Here is a 19,800-nt window from a genome sequence, read left to right as displayed (position 1 = left end):
ATTATATATTATTTTTTAAAACTTGTTGGTGTTTTGCTTTTAATACTTATGAGGCATATCAGGTTCCCATATTTTTCTCATCTTTTTTTTAGCTACTGAAGTGGTGACTGTGTTTGTATTCCAAGAACCATCGCTGCTTTCCTCTCTCCAGGACAATGGGTTGACAGATGTCATGCTGCATGCACTGCTTATCAAAGATGTGAGTCTCCCTGTTTCTCTGTAAAGAATATTCCATGTATACCACTCCTCTATGACATGGACATGCGCATGCTTAAGCAGTCTTGCTGCATAACTCTTTTGTATAATGTTGAATCTGAGTGGGGTCTAGTTGTTAATTCCTTCTGTTTCTCAGTGTAATAACCATGGCCAGGTTTTCTTAGAATCTATATACAGGAACTCTGTTTTAGATTGCATCTAAGCTCACTTAATCTTCTCTCTAGGTTCCTGCTACCCGTGAAGTCCTTGGCTCCCTCCCAAATGTATTCAGTGCACTCTGCTTGAATGCCCGTGGTCTTCAGTCTTTTGTACAGTGTCAGCCATTTGAACGTCTCTTCAAAGTTCTTCTCTCTCCAGATTATCTCCCAGCCATGCGGAGGAGGAGGAGTTCTGATCCCCTTGGTGAGTTGCTAGGATTTATTTTATTTATTTTATAATAGAAAATTATCCATTTGGCAAGAAACCCTTCCTTGATTGCACGTCTTGTCTCTAGCTAGACATGTTAAGCTTATTGAGAATGAATCACCATAAATTTTGCTGTAGGTAAGAAGGAATACTTGAGCCTCTTTTCATAATATTTCCATGCTTCAGAACAGTTTGCCTGTTTGTCATATTGTTGTGGCACTAGTAAGCAGCAAGTGATAGGGAGCAGGGTTGGATTTCCAAGTCCACCATCTAGTGTGTAGTCCATGAGAAATTTGGAGTCCCAAGGTATTGATCTTTGTAATCCGATCTTCTGATATTCAAGTCTACAACATTGGCACAGATTAAATAGATTTCTTTCTCAGTGTGCTTAAGAACATATCATCAATGAACAAGAAAGTAGGGCTTGGAAAGATTCTAGTTTTCAAAGATATTATATCTTATTCAGGAGACTGAGGCAGGAGGATCACTTGAGTACAGGAGTTTGAGTCCATTCTGGGCAACATAGTGAGACTCTTCCTTGTTAACACGTCCATGTTTTCCTCTCAAAAAGGAAAGCAGTCACAAGATCTTATTTTTTTTTTTTTAAGTCTAACAATTCACATTTTGCTTTTAGGTGATACTGCATCCAACCTGGGGAGTGCTGTAGATGAGCTCATGAGACATCAGCCCACCCTCAAAACGGATGCAACAACTGCCATCATTAAGGTAGGACATGATAAGGCTGTCATCGTGATCTTGAGAGAATAGAGAAAGGGGACTTTATAGAAAAAGTTTAGGCCTATTTGAGGTCTTCTGGGTTCTCAGACTATGTTTAAAGAGCAAAATGTCTGATGCAGTTTTTCCACGTTCTTGGGCTGGTCTTTTGCAATGAAAAAGAAAATGAAGCTATTTTAGTTCAAGTCTAATCAGAAAGAAGTCTGTTAATTCCAGTGTTTCATATTGAGAATTATTTTCCTTTTAACAACAACTCATTCGTTTAATGTAAGCTTCTATATATTGCTTTCTTATATATGATATGTAAGCAGACAAAACTTGGGTTCTGTTTATAAAAGCATATTGCCCTTTATAGACATTTCTTCCTGCATATATTAACCCTGCCAGTTGTGTTTGAGGTTAGTTGAGACTACTACAAGTTCCTTGTGGTTGGTGAGTTAGGACAGGGAATCTAGTCAGTCACTGAACAGCTATCTGATCCTAAACAAGTAATTTGATGTTGTAGAATTTTTGTTCCCTTGTTTGTAAAATGGAATTAATTCATTTTAGGAATGGTGTATCATGTATATTAAGTGTTTTGCAAATGCATAGCTCATAGAAGATGCTCAGGAAATGTTAGTCATCCTCTACACTTCCTTAATTACTAACAAGTGATCTTGTTCCCCTGTGCCTTTCAGTTACTTGAAGAAATCTGCAATCTTGGAAGAGACCCGAAATATATCTGTCAGAAGCCATCAATCCAGAAGGCAGACGGCACTGCTGCTGCTCCTCCCCCAAGATCTAATCATGCTGCAGAAGAAGCTTCTAGTGAGGATGAGGAGGAAGAGGAAGTACAGGCCATGCAGAGTTTTAATTCTACCCAGCAAAATGAAACTGAGCCCAATCAGCAGTAAGTGTTCACAAGACCAGTTTGTGATCTTGGGCATGTTACCACCTAAGTCACTCTGTTATTGCATATTTTGCAGTGCTGGGGATAGAACCCAGGACCTTGCACATTCTGTGCAAGGACTCTACCACTGATTTTAAACCTCAGCCACCTTATTGTCAATTTTCATCTATTAAAAAACAGTTATATAAGATCTTTCTGACCTTTGAGTACATAATTTGTTTTTGTTTCACTCTTGTAGTGTCTTTTTTGTATTTGGTCATTAATACTGTTGGTTGCCTTAGGAAGCTGTCCTTTTCAAAAGCTATTCTTGAAATTGAATCAAAAATCAGTATGTCAAATTGATGGACTTTGTGCACAGAGAATCTATTGTCACTGATTTCATATTCCATGTCACTGTTTGTTGATTCGAGCACATAAAACATGTCCCACTTTTGAAGCCTGTCTCCAAAGAAGTTTATAAGAGTTGTGGGGATGTTTTGTTTACTGGTGTTTGTTTTGTTTTTTGGTAGGTAAATTTTTTAGGTTTCATTTTGTTGATTAATAAGACGACTTTGGAATGTAGTTCATGATTGTACTCAGGCAATAATTTTTTCTCATTTTTATTTAACTAATGGTTGTTTTGCATAAGAGTTGACCGACTACCTGGATGCCATGGGGCATGGGACTCAAAGGCTGCTGGGTGGTCTGTTAGGCACTTTCAGCTTTCAGGATGCACATACAGCAGATCTGGTGTCAACTCTAGTGGTTAAACTTTATCACCATTATAACAGAAGTGGGAATGATTCCTCTGAACAGGCATTCGCTCATAATACGTGTTCTTTGGAGTATAGATCACTAGTTCTGAGAAAGGGATATGCATTTTAGATGTGACTATGAGTGGGTTTGAGCTGGTACTGAAGGATGGCTTGGGAATTAAAAGATTCTGGTGGAATGGATAGCAGTGGTAAAGGCCAAAGAATCCAAAACCAATGTGTCCTCTGGGAACTCTAGATAGCAATGAACCTGTTGGTGTCAGTAATTTGGGTGGTGGTGGGGCATTAACTACTAGTGTATTGCTTTGTTGAGCAGATATCTTATTCTTTCTGAGAAAGCAAACCTACCTTTGTGCAGCATCTTCTATTTATTTTAAAATATTCTCTTTCTGGAACAAGACAGTACCCTGGAAGAAAAGCAAGATACTTTTTACAAAGTCTCAGTACTTCCTTTGCCTAATGCTTAATTGTTAGTGGCCCTGCTGAGTTGAGTTCCTTTCCCTGGCTACAAAGAAGTTTTCATTTATTCTTTTTATTTGCAGTAACTTCTCTTCTTGACATCTTATAGACACCTTTGAGCTGCATTGCCCAAATTAAAGTAGTTACTATAAAGTGATATTTTTTTTCTATAGCCATTATTTCTTCACCTTGTATTCCTTTCTTGGGATGTCTTGTTCTGTCCACATATGTCCCCCATTCCCAAATAATCTTCCCCTTTATCATCTTTCAAATTTCTTCAAGGTTAGTAAAATGTCTTATTCTTCAAGTAGCCTTTTTTTAACTTAATGGAGCTGAATCTTAAATTCTCAAAATGGTTTTATGTGCTAAAGGATTTCCTCACTAACTTTTAAGCTTCTCAAGGACTGTGTTATTGTTTCATTCAGCAGTCAATTTCTATCTCTATATTTAGTAGGTAAGTGTTTGTTTAATGGAAAGAATAAAGAGCATTAAGTTAAGGATTTCTTAAGTCTTAAATGCCCAGAGAGCTAGGTCTAATGAAATGTGAATGAGAATGAAAAGATCTAGAACCATAGCATTCATAATCTACAATTCAAATGGAGCTTCTAATATACAAAGGGCTCTCTTAGTTTCTGTACCATAGTATCTGTGTTTTTCTACACTCCATGGCATGGGAGTTTGCCACTACCTCCAACAATCGCACAACAATTGACATATACTGTGTGTGTGTAATTTAAAAGTCCAGTTTTTGGGTTACCAAGTAGCTAATAGGGCTGAAAGAAAAAGCAAGAATCTGTCTAAACTCAACCTTCATTTTTAAAGTCCAATCTAATAGAAGGAAACTTTTATCCTAAACAGTTTTTATATTGGAAGTTGTACATTTTCCAATGGAATATTCCATAGGAATATTCCATTTGGAATATGTATCACCTCTCTTACCCCCAGTTTTGTTTATCCCCTCTCCCAGTTACACAACTCTTTAGTAAAAGCTCCCAAATTCTTGTTCCCCATGCTCTCATCCATTTTCCAATGCCTTGTGCATGTAAGCTAATTTTTTTCCTAATTTTTATTGAAGTACAATTTCCACACACTAAACTGCACAGATTTCTCATTTTCCACACCAAAATGAGTTAGCTAGCTATTGACCTTATTTCTATCATCATATAATAATTTTACTCAAGATCTTCCTATTAATAGAAAGTATATGAATGGATTCTTAACATGTATTGTATCTGGTATATATACTTGTTTGTATTTGAATTGTTTGATGTGTTTTTGAGATTCACCCATGTTTTTGCATCTAATGGTTCACTATTTTTCATCCATTCTCCCTGTTGATGGTCTTGGGTTTACAGTTTTGTTTTTTGTTTTTCAAGCATAGGCAGTATTCTTTACCCTTATTTTTTCCCTACACCAACAGCTGTTATATGAAAATGGTCTTTGTATGTATTCTTGAAATAGATCATTTTGTTTTAGAGATCTGAAATAAGGAAACATAGATACTTAGTACTAGGAGTGTTGCTCTGTATTCATGATTGTTTGCTGTGGTAGTTCTGAGTACTTGTCTTTGGACTTCTTCTGCCTTCTTAATTATTTGCTCTCAGAAAATTTGATACTGTTGGGAAAGATTATATTTTTTCAGTAAGTAACCAGGCATTGTAGTTTGGACATTAATTTTTATTTTGTTTTCAGTTCCACTTAGTGTACCTAGCTCACCATCCACCTCTCTTGAGTAACTTGAAAGAAATGGATTATGTACTATCATATGGTCTTTAGAACTTGAATAGCAATTGTTTAGGTTTTAAAGGCAATGAGTAGAGAAACATTTGTTCCTGAAATGTGGCCCACTGGGAGGACTATTTTTCCAAAGGCGTCTGTATTAAGAGCTGGATAAAAACACTCACCCCCCCCCCACACACAAAGCACATGTAAAGATGATCAGGATAAAGTTGAGCTGGGGGTGTGTGTATGTGTTTTGGGGGAAGAAAAAAGGCATAAAATTTTAATCTGACAATTATGGTAAACCACTTCATTTGTCTTGAATTTACTTTTTTATTGTTTCAAAGATGCTATGACTCATTGTTCAAATAAGATTAGAATCAGTTCTCTTGAAACCAGCTGGTAGGTGGAGTACTATTGGAGAAAGCTGACAATTTATGTAGTATTCCATATGGCTTCTCGGGCCTGGTAGTCAAAAGATGAGGTTAGGATAGGGAGAAAAGCAGTTACCGAAAAACTTTGTTCCTGATATTATAGTAAGAACCACCATTGTTTTGCTTTCTCTGTTGCTTTTCTACAGCAATGAAGGGGGAGCATCTAGATCTCATTTTATTATTCTCACTTATGCTCTTTGCCATCATATTTGGTTTCTGCAAAGGGGCAGATGTTTCAATGGGCTGGAGCCTCATCTGCATTTCTAAACTATAGAGGCAGATCTCTAGGTTCTTCCCAAGGAGGTGAGATGAAGTTGGGATGGATCATTGGTATAATAACAGGAGAGGCTAGCTGTACTGATTCTGGGGAGAAACATTATGGTCAAAGACATGTTTGTGGTTTTCCCATGGAATCATTTCAGTTCTGTATTATAGCTCCCTTCCTTTATATACAGTTCTTCCGCACATTTTTCATTGAGGATATTCACAACCTCCTACCTAAATCCTGGAAAACCCTGGATATTTTTATGACTGAAACCATTCATGATACCTATTCATTTTCTTTGCTTATTCTGCATTTCACTGCCAATGTTCTCATGCCTACCATATCATCATTCACATTTTTTTTATTGCTTCAAGGTGAGAACTATTAACATCTTGCCAATGTTCTTGCCTTCTCTTCTCCCCCTGCCTCTCACTTCTGTCTCTGCCCCTCTTCCTTCACTCCCTGCTCAGATTTGTTCCAAGGGCCTATCTCTAAAATGTTCCATTTTCTGCTTATCTTTTTTCCTGTAGTTTATCTTAGTTTGTTTCATTTTATTTTACTGTGTGGTGTTTTTTTTTTTCCTTCTGTTGCTTTCTTGCACAAGCCAAGATAACATCCATTGAGCTAAAGAATTCATTTTCTGCAGTTAAAGCATTATTGCAATCCTTTCATCTACTGTGTTGTATTGAAGCATCTGAAAATGCAGAACACCTGATCAGTTGTTTAAAAGTTCAGTAACTGTCATGCTGCAGGTACATATTGTTAGAGAAGGACTTCAGTGTTTGACCAGCTTTAAGTATATGACCTGTCAATCTAAATAGGGATTTCCGAACAAGGTAAATCCCCTTTCCTACTTTCTGTAATTCTAAACCTTGATGAAAGAATGTGATAAGGTATATTTGTTTGTTGCCTAGCTCCTCTTTTAAGCAGATGTTTAAATCATCTTTCAAGTGAACTGGCTTATTTTTAATATTTCTATATGGATGAATTCCTCTTAATTTTCCTAAGAAGTTAACGTAACTGTCTTTTTTGATACATACAAATGGGCTGTATTTTTGAAGACTTTTTTTTCTCCCCTTTATGCTCTTAAACTTAGGCAGAAATATTAGCGTCAGGATTGATTTCAGTTCTGTTTTTTCCCTGTGGTATGAGTCGGTTGGTTCATAGGCTAAAGGCTATGATTCTAACTTAGAAAAGGGCCTAGAATTTCACTGTTTCCCTTTCCTCACTTTGTTCTCTTGCACTGGTATTGTGAATTTCTGTGTAACTCACTCTTTTCTCCCTTAACAGGGTTGTTGGTACAGAGGAACGTATTCCTATTCCCCTCATGGATTACATCCTTAATGTGGTAAGATTCATTGTAGGGCAAACTGAGTTAAAGGTGTGCTCTTTTCTGGAAAATGTATGGGGTTATCCATGAGTCTAATTTGTGTATTTATTTTCTCTGGGGCCCTTAAAATGCACAAGGGAAAGATGTACAAAACTACAGTCCTTTTGTTTTTGTTCTGTTAGACTAATTTGTCAAAATCCAGCCAGCACCCATACCCCTTAGTATTCTTAATTTTCTGTTCATTGTTACCAATCCCCATTAGAATCCAAACAGGAAAAGCATGGGCTTTGTTATGCTAGTCCAGTATTATGTTTTCTGAATGTATCCAACATGTATTTTTTTCCCATTAACTTCTTTTCCCTCCACCTTCCCCCACACACCTCAACTCTTTAAATCAATGTGACCTTTTCTTTTACCTTCCTGAGAATTTCACAGGAAAATTTGAAGTGTTTGAATTTTCCCAGAATTGTTTTCTACCCACTTAGCATTTGTTCTAGCATATTAAGCACTTTGAAGACTTCCAGAGATGGTTTTTCTTGTGCCTCTGTGTTTGTTGCCCACATTTTAATTTCTTACTCTTAAAAAAATGCTTTGTTTGGTCAAAATCACTCTTGCGGAGTTCTGTGTTCTATTTGCTTTATAAGCACATTTGGGGGAAGTATACATGATGTTTGCCTCTGGGGGAGGCATGCAAGAGCACTAACTTAGCAAATTAAGAAATTAGACCTGAATTCTGCCACTAATTCATAGTGTGGCCCTGAGCAAGTCACTTAACTTCTTTGCTCTCAAATTATCAACTCCTGGTGTAGTTAAAAAGGTAGAGTGGGAAGAAGTTGTAATTATTCTTTATTTCCTGGATCATACATCTGTCCCTGCTCACTTCAGGTCAGTAGTCGAGAAAATACTGGGTTCAGGAGTATCAGGCCACCCCTTTCCTTACTCCCAGCTGGCCTTCTAGTTCTGTCAGGCTCTAACTTTTTTAAAAAATTTTCATTACCTAGATGAAATTTGTGGAGTCTATTCTGAGCAACAATACAACAGATGACCACTGCCAGGAATTTGTGAATCAGAAAGGACTCTTGCCTTTGGTTACCATTTTGGGTCTTCCCAATCTGCCTATTGACTTTCCCACATCTGCTGCCTGTCAGGCTGTTGCAGGTGTCTGCAAATCCATATTGGTAAGAAGCATCCGGCCAAATATTTTCATTTCCTTTTTTAGAAGTCAATTTTGCAATAGTTCTGTATGTGTGTTTTCACTGTGGTCTCACCTTCAGCTAAAAATAATGAATAAATTTGTTTTATGTTCTACAAGTGAATTTTGTAACTAATACCTAGTGTGCCATGTTATTTCTCATTGAAAAGTCAAAGTATTGTTTCTTTGTTCCTGAGTTTGCTGTGCAGTTCTAACATCATTTAAGTTTATAGGAGGGGAAAGTCTGTCTTCACCGTCCCTTCCCCCCGCCCGGGGGCGGGGGGGGGACTTTGTAGCTGGATTTATTAGTGTGTCATCCTGATTTTGGTTGGGTGCTTTTGAACACATCTTGGTATGGTTAGTGATGTATTTTTTCTCCCCTTTTTAAGCTTTGATCATCATGAATTGGCCTGTAGTTCATTGCTCACATTTTACCCAAAAAAAAAAAAAACAACAGCTCCATTGTTTAATTTTTTTATAGTGGTAAATTATTCGTAACAAGACATTTACCATCAACCTTTTGAAATGTACAGTTCAGTCTATTTAAGTGTATTCATATTGTTATACAAGCAATTTGCAAAATACTTCATCTTGCAAAACTGTAACCATACCCATTAAGTAATTACTCCTTATTCTCCCCTCACCTTGGCCCTTGGCAACTACCTTTCTATTTCCTTTCTCTAACTGCTCTAAGTACCTTATATAAGTAGAATCATACAGTATTTGAGATTTTGTTATGTTCTCAGGATTCATCCATTTTGTACTATGTGTCAGAATTTTCTTCTTTTTTAGGGCTAAATAACATTTTATTGTGTGTATGAACCACAATGCACCAGTTGGTAGATGCTTACATTACTCCACCTTTTGGTTATCGTGATTAATGCTGCTATTAACATGGGTGTACACATATCTCTTTTTAAGACCCCCCTTTTAGTTGAGTATGATGGAGATTGCCTATAATTCCAGCTTCTTGGAATGCTGAGGCACGAGGATCACAAATTTGAACCCAGCCTGAGCAACTTCATGGACTGTGTCTCGAAATCAAAAAAAAGGGCTGAGGATATCACTCTGGTAGAGTGTCCCTGGGTTCAATCCTCATTACCAACTCCTCACAAAAAAAAAAAAAAAAAAAAAACCCACAAAACTTCTTTTAATTCTTTTAGGTACATACATAGAATTACAGTAACTGGGTCATATGGTAATTCTGGGTTTAATTTTTTAAGGAACCTTCATAGTGTTTTTTCACAAAAGCTAGAGCATTTTACCATCTCAAATAGCAATACACAAAGATTCTAATTTTTCCACATCCTTGCCAATACTTAATGATTTTCTTTTTTTTTTTTTTTTTTAACGGTAGCCATCCTAGTGGATATAGAGTGGTTTCTCATTTTCATTTGCCTTGCCTTTGTCTGATCCTTATTGGTATTGAGCCTCTTTTCATGTGCTTGTACCCATGTATATATACCTTCTTTTGAGTTATGTCTTTACATCCTTTGCTCTTTTTTTAATTGGGTTATTTTTGTTTTGTTTTGTTTTTGTTTTTTAGTAATAGGAGTTCTCTATATAGTGGAATATTAGAATATCCCTTAGCAGATAAATGAGTTGCAAGTATTTTTCCCATTCTTTGGGTTCATTGCCTTTTTGTACTCTGTCAACAATGTCCTTTGATGCACAAAAGGTTTTGATTTTGATGAAGTCTAATTTACCTTTTTTGTTGTGTTGTGTTGTGTTGCCTGTGCCTTTGGTGTCATATCCAACAAATTGTTAACAAATTCAGTGTCATGCAGCTTTAGCCCTATGGTTTCTTTTGGGAGTTTTATAGTTTTAGGTCTTTGGTCCATTTGTAGTTGGTACTTTATATGGTATTGATGTAAGGTACAGCTTCATTACATGTGAATACCCAGTTTTCCCAGCACCATTTATTGAAAATACTATCCTTTCTTCTTTAAATGGTCTTGTCACCATTATCAAAAATCATTTGGCTGTAAATATGAAGCTTTATTTCTGGACTCTGTGTTCTGTTTCAGTGGTCTTTATGCTGATATCACAGTTTGGATTACTTTAACTTTGTCATGTTGCAATTCAGGAATGTGAAATCTTCAAATTTAACCTCAGGGTTGTGTTCCTATTTAGATTCCATTGAGATTGTGTATGAATTTTGGAGGGATTTTCCTGATTCTAGCTGTGCCCCCCACACACACACCCATGATTGTTTTTTTTTTTTTTTTTTTAATGGTGATTGCCTTAAATCTGTGAACCTCCTTTTTGAGCAGATTATACAGTGATGAATGATTTCTGCTTAAACAAAGGGACTGGCTTATATATAGACTTATGCATTTAATGTTTTACTTGTAAATATTAAGTAGTATTAAGAGTTAAAGTATGATCCAGCTTTATCCTACCTCTCAGGTGTTAGGCGAGGAGATATATATAGGTTTATTTAAACCCATAGAAAGGCACATGATTTCTCTTATCTTTTCATGGCAAACAATAGTATTGGTTTTACTGTGAGATTTTTCTCCAGATTTCAAAAGAAATTACAAGGGCTATATATATAATCCTTTAGTATTCCAATGAAGAAATGTCCTTGCTGATGCCAATCTCAGAATCATCTCTCTTGGTTTGGGAAAAAAGAGCATTGTAATAGTGATTAACTTCCATACTTTGGAAACTTACTTAACATCACTCCTTGTTGAGCAAAATTTAGAATTAACATCATAACATAGTCATCAGTATAACAGTGATTAACTCACCAAGATTGAAAGTAATCTGTTGCTCTAGGAGGAGGTATTGGGGTATGTCATACCCGGATTCATATTTTGGTGCCACTGATTACCAAGTGAGAGACATGGCCGCGTCTGAATTTGGAAGACTTCCATTTAATAGTCACTTCCATTGTGACTCTTAAAAGACATGTATATGAAGTTATTTATGTATTATTAACACGTTAATTGTTCTTGTTTCAGACACTGTCACATGAACCCAAAGTCCTTCAGGAGGGTCTCCTTCAGTTGGACTCCATCCTCTCTTCCTTGGAGCCTTTACATCGCCCCATTGAATCTCCTGGGGGCTCAGTTTTGTTGCGAGAACTGGCATGTGCTGGCAATGTTGCTGATGCTACCCTCTCAGCTCAGGCCACACCTCTACTACATGCACTCACTGCCGCCCATGCCTACATCATGATGTTTGTTCATACTTGTAGAGTTGGACAGGTAAGAATGATCATAGAGGCAAACATGTGGGTTTAAAGCCAGTGAAATACTTAGCCTAGCAACTGAAAAAGCATTCCCATTTAAAGTGAGGTGGTTTTTTTTTTGTTTTTTGTTTTTTGTTTTTGGTGTGGGAGGGTGCCCATTTGGTGGGTGGTTTGCATTTATGCTTCAAGTTGCTATTTCACTTTCCCTTAGGTTTTTTTTTTTTTTAATTAGAAGTTGTGTGACCATAAAAGTCATCATTTGGATTGGACCTTCTTGAGACTGAGAGGTTTTAATAATCACCAGGCATTAATAGAAGACAACTGGCATGTCTAGTCAGTTACCAAAGCACATAAACCTCAATTACATATTCATCAGGCCTCATTTCTAATCTTTCTGCAAGTCAATGTAAGCCTGATGATGGAATGGAATACAGAACATTTAAATCAGTAGTAATTAACAAATTGCTAAAAAAAAAAACCCTGTGCCTGCAACCCATGATATCTCTTGTGGTTACTTAAAAGAGTGTTTATGTGTGCACATGCATGCGTGTGCTCACAATTTTGCTACCTTTATTTCTCAGGTAATTGTTTTCTTTTTTTTTTTTTCTTCAGTTGTTGATAGACCTTTTATTTTATTTTTATTTATATGTGGTGCTGAGAATCAAACTCCGTGCCTCACTCATGCTAGGCAAGTGCCCTATCGCTGAGCCACAGCCCTAGCCCCTGATTCTTAAAATTAGTGTTGTAATAGCTCAAAAGCCCTGTTTTATACTGTTGAGCAGGAATATATTCTCTGTCACCTATGAATCAGTCAAATAAGAAATCACAAACACAGTTATAAACTATTCAGGAGATTATTACATAAAAAAGATTAATGATTTATTTTCATTTTCTTTATCAAATGGAAATTAAGCAAAAAAGTTCAACAAATTAAATAAATCCACATATTTGCTGAAGGAAAGAAATTGGAGAGAAATAATAAGCCCACTCCCCCACCAACCAAAAAAATCAGAAAATAGTTTTAAACTGTTTCTTTTGTTTAGAACAGTTACTTTGATACCTGTCTTTCACTTTACAAAAAAGCAATGAGAAGGCATATTAGACAATCGTATGTAAGTACTCCAAGAGAATACCTTAAGGAACTGTGATCTTAAATGGGGATAGTTTGATGAAGTGTACAATTCTGGGAGAATAGCATTGAAATAAAATAGAATTTCTTATCCTTCGAAAACAGATGAAAGTTGGTTTTTGTATATAATTGTTCAGAAAGACTATCTCTTATGTGAAATTCTTTCTGCTTTGTTTTCAGAGTGAGATTCGTTCCATCTCCGTTAACCAGTGGGGTTCCCAGTTGGGGTTGAGTGTTCTGAGCAAGCTGAGCCAGTTATACTGTTCTCTGGTGTGGGAAAGCACTGTCCTCCTCTCCTTGTGTACCCCAAACAGGTAAAAGAATGATCATCTCTCTTAATATCCCTATTACATTTTCTGACAGACAACTTAAGCTCAGTAAGCATGGAGGGATAGCTATGGTCAAGGGTGGACAGCATGATAAAATGTTGAGTCTTTCTTGTCTTTCACACTTAACTGAAAAATTATACCATCTTGTGCGTCTTTGATTTGATGTCCCAACTGTTTTGTGTCAGTATAGTAGGTGTTTAATATTTGATTCTATTTTTATTAGCCAGATACAAAAAAATTATGCTAGAAACTTTGTTGAATGCTGTCTGAGGAATTGCAGGTTTATTACAGTAAGGATAACTTATGTACTCCAAGGAGGGATAATATTGGCCAAGCAAGTTAGAGACCATGCATAGTGAAAGTAGTTCTTTTTCTTTTTTTGCTGACTGTTTCTCTTATTGCAGCCTACCGTCTGGGTGTGAATTTGGCCAAGCGGACATGCAGAAACTGGTTCCAAAGGATGAGAAGGCAGGTACGACCCAGGGCGGAAAAAGATCAGGTAACTCTAAGAAACTAAAATCTTAGTCATTAATTCTTCTAAGTTCTGTCCCTGTGTCTGTAGGTTTATTGTGAAATTTTAGTTAGCTCTTTTCATACATAGACCTCAGTTTTTATCCTTTCACTATTTTAATTAAATTTTAACTATTTTTATCATTTTCTCACTAAAAGACACAACTAAAAAAAGTTAGAAAATACAGTAGAAACAAGAACCCATATTTATGCCTCTAAAATCACATACAGCATTTTGGAATGTCTGCCCGATCGTTTTTTTCAGAGAACATTTATAGTAGTCTTAGATAAAACATTTTCATAGATCTTTTTAATTAACAATTAAGTGTCATGTAAAAGTACAAAAATCAGCCATTTCTTGTTAAGTTTATAATGTGTTATTTTGAAAAATGAACATCTTTTGTAGGTAGTTTAATGAAATGTAATATTGATTTGCTAAAATTCACTCCATCAAAAGATTTTAATTTTCAGTATGAAATTCCAATATTTTTTACAGGTTGAAATAAAAATTTTGACCATATTGGATTAAACAATATATTAATATAAACTTCACCTATTTTACCTTTTACCGTGGCCACTGAAAATACATTTCTATTAAACAGTACAGCTTTAGAAAATTTTTTTGTTATCTTGCTATAAAATTTCCATAGCACAGTAAGCAGAAATCACACAAAATTCTCTGACCCTAATGCAACAAACCTAGAATTAATAAAAACAACTTTTCAGAAAGTTTAAGATCTCTTATATTCTATTTTGAGCAAATGAAAATTGATAGAAACTATGAAGAAAGCAATTTAACACATTCTGTATATAAAATTGTATTTGAAAGGCTTAATAATTAATACTGAAATTAGTAAGGAGAAAAAAACTTTCAAGGATGAACCAATAAGCAAGGACTTGTATGACAGCTTGTTGTTAGAGAAGTGGAAAAGAATTATACACACCTCTGATAGTTAATTTTGGAGAAAATGTACCCACTTAATCAAAAATGATACTCTCAAATTTAGTCAGAATATATCAAATTTAACTCAGTGAAAGAATAAAATAATTTGTTAAGAACTATGAATGAAATTAGATTCATGGTAAAATAATTGCCTTTTATAATACTCTCACTTTAGCAACCAAAAAATGGTACTTGGTTTCTATGTAAATTTTTCCAGAACAAAAAGAAAACTTAATGACTTATTTTATAAAGTTCACAGTTAATTCTTAAACCTAAGAGTGCACACACCAAAAATTAAGTACATATCACCCATTCATGTTCAAAATTTGTAAATAATAGGAAATAGAATTCTCTAGTGACATTCTATGATATCCAATTTGAGTTATTGAACAAACTACAAAATTCTAAGGGACATCCACATGACACCATCATGCCTACAACAGTAGTCTATGTGAATGGTATTCCATTGGTTAAGACTATCCATGTCAGCAATAAGCTGCTTAGTAGAGTTTCATAGAGAATATCATATAAGTGCAGGTTTTTGGTTGTGTTTTTTTTTTTTTTTTCCCAGATTTAGGAAGTCATTAAAATTTGAAGAGTAACAAACACCATAGGTAGCTTTTTCTTGGGATTCTTCAGAACAAGGAAGCAGGTAAGTGCTGGCTGTACATGATCTTATTGCTCACCTCTATGTCTGCAGATGGGGAACAGGATGGAACAGCTGGAAGTATGGATGCCTCTACCCAGGGCTTATTGGAAGGCATTGGGCTAGATGGTGACACATTGGCTCCCATGGAGACAGATGAACCTACTGCTTCAGATTCTAAGGGCAAATCTAAAATCACACCAGCCATGGCAGCTAGAATTAAACAAATCAAGCCGTTGTTGTCAGGTGAGTGATTCATTCCTTTCTACTTCCTTTTCTGGCTTTCAGAGGCTTAGCCAGCCCTCAAGCAAATTGAGTTGCAAAGGCTGTATCATTTCATGTAAAGAAATATAAAACTTCTGTGAATCACATGTAGTTTGATGACCCTACTATGATACACTCTTTACTAGCTTCTAGGGATACAGAGATGAGAGAATCTCTTTCCGAGAGCCATCTATACCCTCCCTTCTTATAATTCCTTCTCTCCTTACTCACTCTTCAACTATTGCAGATGGCTTTTGCTCCTACCATTCCACTGAAATATTTTGCCAAGGTACCTATTATAACTTCCTTATTGCTGAGTTCACTGAATAATTCTTAGTTACCTTTTACTTTTGTGCCACATGTTAGCTGACCTACCATATCCTTGTAGAAATAACTGTTCCCTTGGCTTTGTTACAAAGCTCTCCTGATCACTTGTCTGACTACTCTACCAGTCTGATATCTTCCTTTCTTTGTCCCTTAAAGAAAACTTTGGAAAGTGACATGGCCTATATTTTGTATTTTGTCATCTACATGAAGACACATTGATAAAGTACAAAACTTCATTAAAGATGTGTACTTGTCTGTCTTTGCTCTCTTTTGCCGTGAATGTAATGTCAGCATTTGGGGAACCTATTTTGTGTGTTCCTCAATAGTTGCCACTTTCTAACTCCTTAATACAAATATGAAGAAAAGTAAAGACATAGCTCTTGGGAGTCTGGGGCCCTTCCAATAAGCAAGCAGAAAATGGCCTTTGGTGTTGGTTTTTCTCTTTCCATTTGTTATCTTAAATCCCTATGAGTTTTATACTTTATTGTAATTTATTTCATTTTTTTAATTTGAAAATCTACCCCAAATTGAAGTAAAATTGACCATCCAAATAGTTGTCCTTGTTGTGTTACTCTTTGTTGATAGGACCTTGGAGTATTCTGGAGTTTCTATGTGGGCCTAGGCCTAGTCCATGCTTTTGATACCTGTCTTTTGGTGGTTACTGGCTTATTTTCCTCTTATCCTTGAACTACCTTTGAGCCACTTTGCTATCCTGAAATCAGGGGCATGAAAGCGTATGCATTTCCCTATTATTTGAATTTGTTGGGTTTTCAAGAGTCTGAATATACTCAGCCTCCAACCACGCAGTGCATATATCTTTAGCCCATTTAGGACTATTTCCTGTCCTACTATTCTGTATACCTCAGAGATAAGTTTTGAACATGATATGTGACATGAGCTCAAATAAAATCTACACAGTAGGTTCATAAGTGTACATACATCCTTACAAGACTTAGTTTGATTCAGACTTACTCCTACTTGGCTCTGGATAAATAACGTTTATTTCAAAGGTGCTATAACAGCATTGTTTTTTTCAGAGTAGTAGTCATTGTAGAAATAGAAAAAAGTAAAGAAAAATGTTTCAAAAAAAGCAAGAAAGCAATATTTGGGCTTTTTTTCTTTACAATTAAAAAAAAAAAAATTCCCCCAGTACTTGGGATGGAGCCAAAGGCCTCACACATGGTAGGCGGGTGTTCTACCACTGAGCTATATATCCTCAGTCCTTCTTTACCTTTTTATACATTTTTCCTTTTACTTTTGTTTCTATTTGTATTCCTCTCTTTTTGTGTTTTTAAACATAATCTGAAAACTGTCCTATAAAGGAGATTGCAATGCCTATAATCTAATTCCTTAAGAATCCAGTTTCAAAATTGTTACACTTTTCCTAGCAATCTTTTTTCCTTTAGGCCTATGTTTTATGTTGTGATCAGATAATATATAGTGTATGTGATCTTTTCTGCTCCAAATCATTCAAGCATTTTTGTCAGCATAAAGTTGACTTGTAAGTGACTCCATAACTCAGTAGATGTATCATTTTGTTTATCGATGCACCTTGCTATATTACTTCTACAAAGGCAGTTTCATTTTATACTTTCTATAACAGTGTATGGGTGCTTGTCTTTCACATTTGTTATGTATTGAATGTCAGCATTCTTCTGTCTCCTGCTTTCAAAAGAGGCACTTTTCCCTTGTGAACTTTTTGTATTGTCATGTGGAGTTTCCTAGGTGTTGTTCAGAGTAAGTGGTCAGTCATAAAAATGTATTAACAGTAATGTTTCTGTTGGAATGAAACTATTCTGAGAATACTATACACCCTTATTCTGATTTCTGGATTCCAGCTTCCTCCAGATTAGGCCGAGCACTTGCTGAGCTATTTGGACTCCTTGTTAAACTTTGTGTGGGGTCTCCTGTCCGCCAGAGAAGGAGCCATCATGCTGCTAGCACTACTACAGCACCAACACCTGCTGCTCGATCAACAGCTTCAGCCCTCACTAAGCTCCTCACAAAGGGCTTATCTTGGCAGCCCCCACCATATACACCTACTCCTCGCTTCAGGTGAGGTTCTGCATGAGATTCAGGGACAAGAATGTTTCGTTAAAACTAATATAACTTGTTCCTATTCTATTTAAATGGAGAGTCAACCACTAAATACATGGACTAGGTCCCTTGTTTGTTGTAGATGTGTACCTCAAATAAATTGTAAGGCCCTTGTTTTTGTTGTACCTAGTTTTAGAACATGGAAATTTTAAAAGCATTTGCAATCTAACTGCACATCAGTGACCCTATATTCTTTATTAGGTGGCAAGTGTCATGTTTGGTATCTCATTTTTCTTTTGGGGGGATTGAACCTAGGGACACTTAACCACTGAGACACATTCCTAGCCTTTTTATTTTATTTTTTTTTATTTTGAGACAGGGTCTCATTAAATTGCCGAGGCTGGCTTTGAACTTGTGATTCTCCTGCCTCAGCCTCCCAAGTCACTGGGGTTACAAGTGTGCTTCTCTTGTCTTTGAAATTTTAATAACTATACAAGTTACCCACCTGCTTTTCAGTCAGTCACTTTGGTGCATTGTTAAATTTTACACTTAGCTTCTATGTGAATTTCCCAATTGCTTTTTTGTCTGCCTCAGAAAAGGTTAAACTTTTTCTTTCTCCCTCTTTTAGGCTGACATTCTTCATATGTTCAGTTGGTTTCACCTCCCCAATGCTGTTTGATGAAAGGAAGTATCCCTACCACCTCATGTTGCAGAAATTTCTCTGCTCTGGAGGCCACAATGCTCTTTTTGAGTAAGGGTCATTTTCTTCATAGAGAAGCATTTCTTGAAGTTTGGTCTTTTCTGTGTGCCTTGCTATCCCACATCTTTCTGAGTCACCTATCTTGTGACAGTGTGATGTATCAAAATAGCCATTGGTTACACCCTTTCATATTCTGGGAACCAACCACATGTGTCTCCATTTTCCTTGAAGGGTGCTGGGTGGTATTTAGCCTGTTCCTAGGGGTGTTCATCAGGCCTTCTGCTTTTACTCATTTGGCTTCCAGTTCCTGGTATATATTTTTAATAGACTTCTGTTTATGTTTTTCTGAATATGATAAATTTTTTTTATTTTTCTTGATCAGAGGTTTTCTATTCTGAGCTTTAGTGGAGTGGGGTGTATGTGTGTCTGTGTGTGTGCGCGCGCATGTGTTTAAGGCTTTCGAAAGTAGAGCTAATAAATGTTGAACAAATTTTAAGTAGTAACTCCAAGAAGATCATATATTCATATAGACATTGGGGACCCTTTAAATGTAAATCCTCTACCTTATCTAAAATACTAGTATTTTATCCCCATACTTTCTTGTATCTGAATTTAGAACTTTCAACTGGGCTCTGTCCATGGGAGGCAAAGTTCCTGTGTCTGAGGGATTGGAACATTCAGATTTACCTGATGGCACAGGAGAATTCCTAGATGCCTGGCTTATGCTTGTGGAAAAGATGGTGAATCCCACTACTGTACTTGAATCTCCACATTCATTGCCTGCCAAATTGCCAGGAGGTGTCCAGAACTTTCCACAATTCAGTGCTCTTCGTTTCCTTGTGGTAACTCAGAAAGTGAGTATTCCTCATTCTAAAGCCAAGAGGAATTTCTTGTGCTAACTGGATAATTCTCACTCTCCTTAATAAAATATCAGGTTTTGTTTTTGTTTCACAATGATGGGGATCAAACCCAGGGCCTTGTTTGTGCTGGGAAAGTGCTCCTCCACATGTATGCCAGCCCATTAATGTGATTATTTTTTTAATATTTATCTTTTAGTTATAGGTGGACACGGTGTCTTTATTTTACTTTATGTGGTGCTGAGGTTCGAACCCAGTGCCTCACACATGCTAGGCAAGTGCTCTACCTCTGAGCCACAACCCCAGCCCCCCAGTAATAAGATTATTGAGTAACGTTGGATTCTAGGCACAGATAGGGCTGTTTATAGAAAAGTAATAGAGACCATTTTTGAATTTTCTTTATTATGTACATATAAACTATGAACTTCAGTTTGATACTTCCAGGATAAATTAAATGCTCCTTCTC

The 19,800-nt window shown here is 36.3% G+C and overlaps 1 protein-coding gene across 11 annotated transcripts in view; it reads left to right on the top strand.

The window, feature by feature from the left end:
• Positions 1–19,800, top strand: part of Huwe1 (HECT, UBA and WWE domain containing E3 ubiquitin protein ligase 1) — a 144,142-nt gene that overhangs the window by 73,212 nt on the left and 51,130 nt on the right. For 10 of the 11 annotated variants that reach the window (XM_071606518.1, XM_071606517.1, XM_071606516.1 and 7 more), the window contains 13 exons: positions 93–199; positions 441–618; positions 1,256–1,347; positions 2,034–2,245; positions 7,165–7,222; positions 8,206–8,382; positions 11,363–11,608; positions 12,902–13,035; positions 13,455–13,549; positions 15,204–15,395; positions 17,579–17,795; positions 18,406–18,528; positions 19,094–19,331. In XM_071606518.1, the coding sequence (XP_071462619.1) occupies positions 93–199; positions 441–618; positions 1,256–1,347; positions 2,034–2,245; positions 7,165–7,222; positions 8,206–8,382; positions 11,363–11,608; positions 12,902–13,035; positions 13,455–13,549; positions 15,204–15,395; positions 17,579–17,795; positions 18,406–18,528; positions 19,094–19,331 (2,069 nt within the window). The remainder of the gene's footprint in view (positions 1–92; positions 200–440; positions 619–1,255; positions 1,348–2,033; positions 2,246–7,164; positions 7,223–8,205; positions 8,383–11,362; positions 11,609–12,901; positions 13,036–13,454; positions 13,550–15,203; positions 15,396–17,578; positions 17,796–18,405; positions 18,529–19,093; positions 19,332–19,800) is intronic. The other variant, XM_071606515.1, reaches the window with a different exon arrangement.

The sequence above is a fragment of the Marmota flaviventris genome, chromosome X, assembly GCF_047511675.1.
Source record: "Marmota flaviventris isolate mMarFla1 chromosome X, mMarFla1.hap1, whole genome shotgun sequence".
Classification (NCBI taxonomy): domain Eukaryota; kingdom Metazoa; phylum Chordata; class Mammalia; order Rodentia; family Sciuridae; genus Marmota; species Marmota flaviventris.
This window is presented reverse-complemented; position numbering and strand designations above follow the sequence as displayed.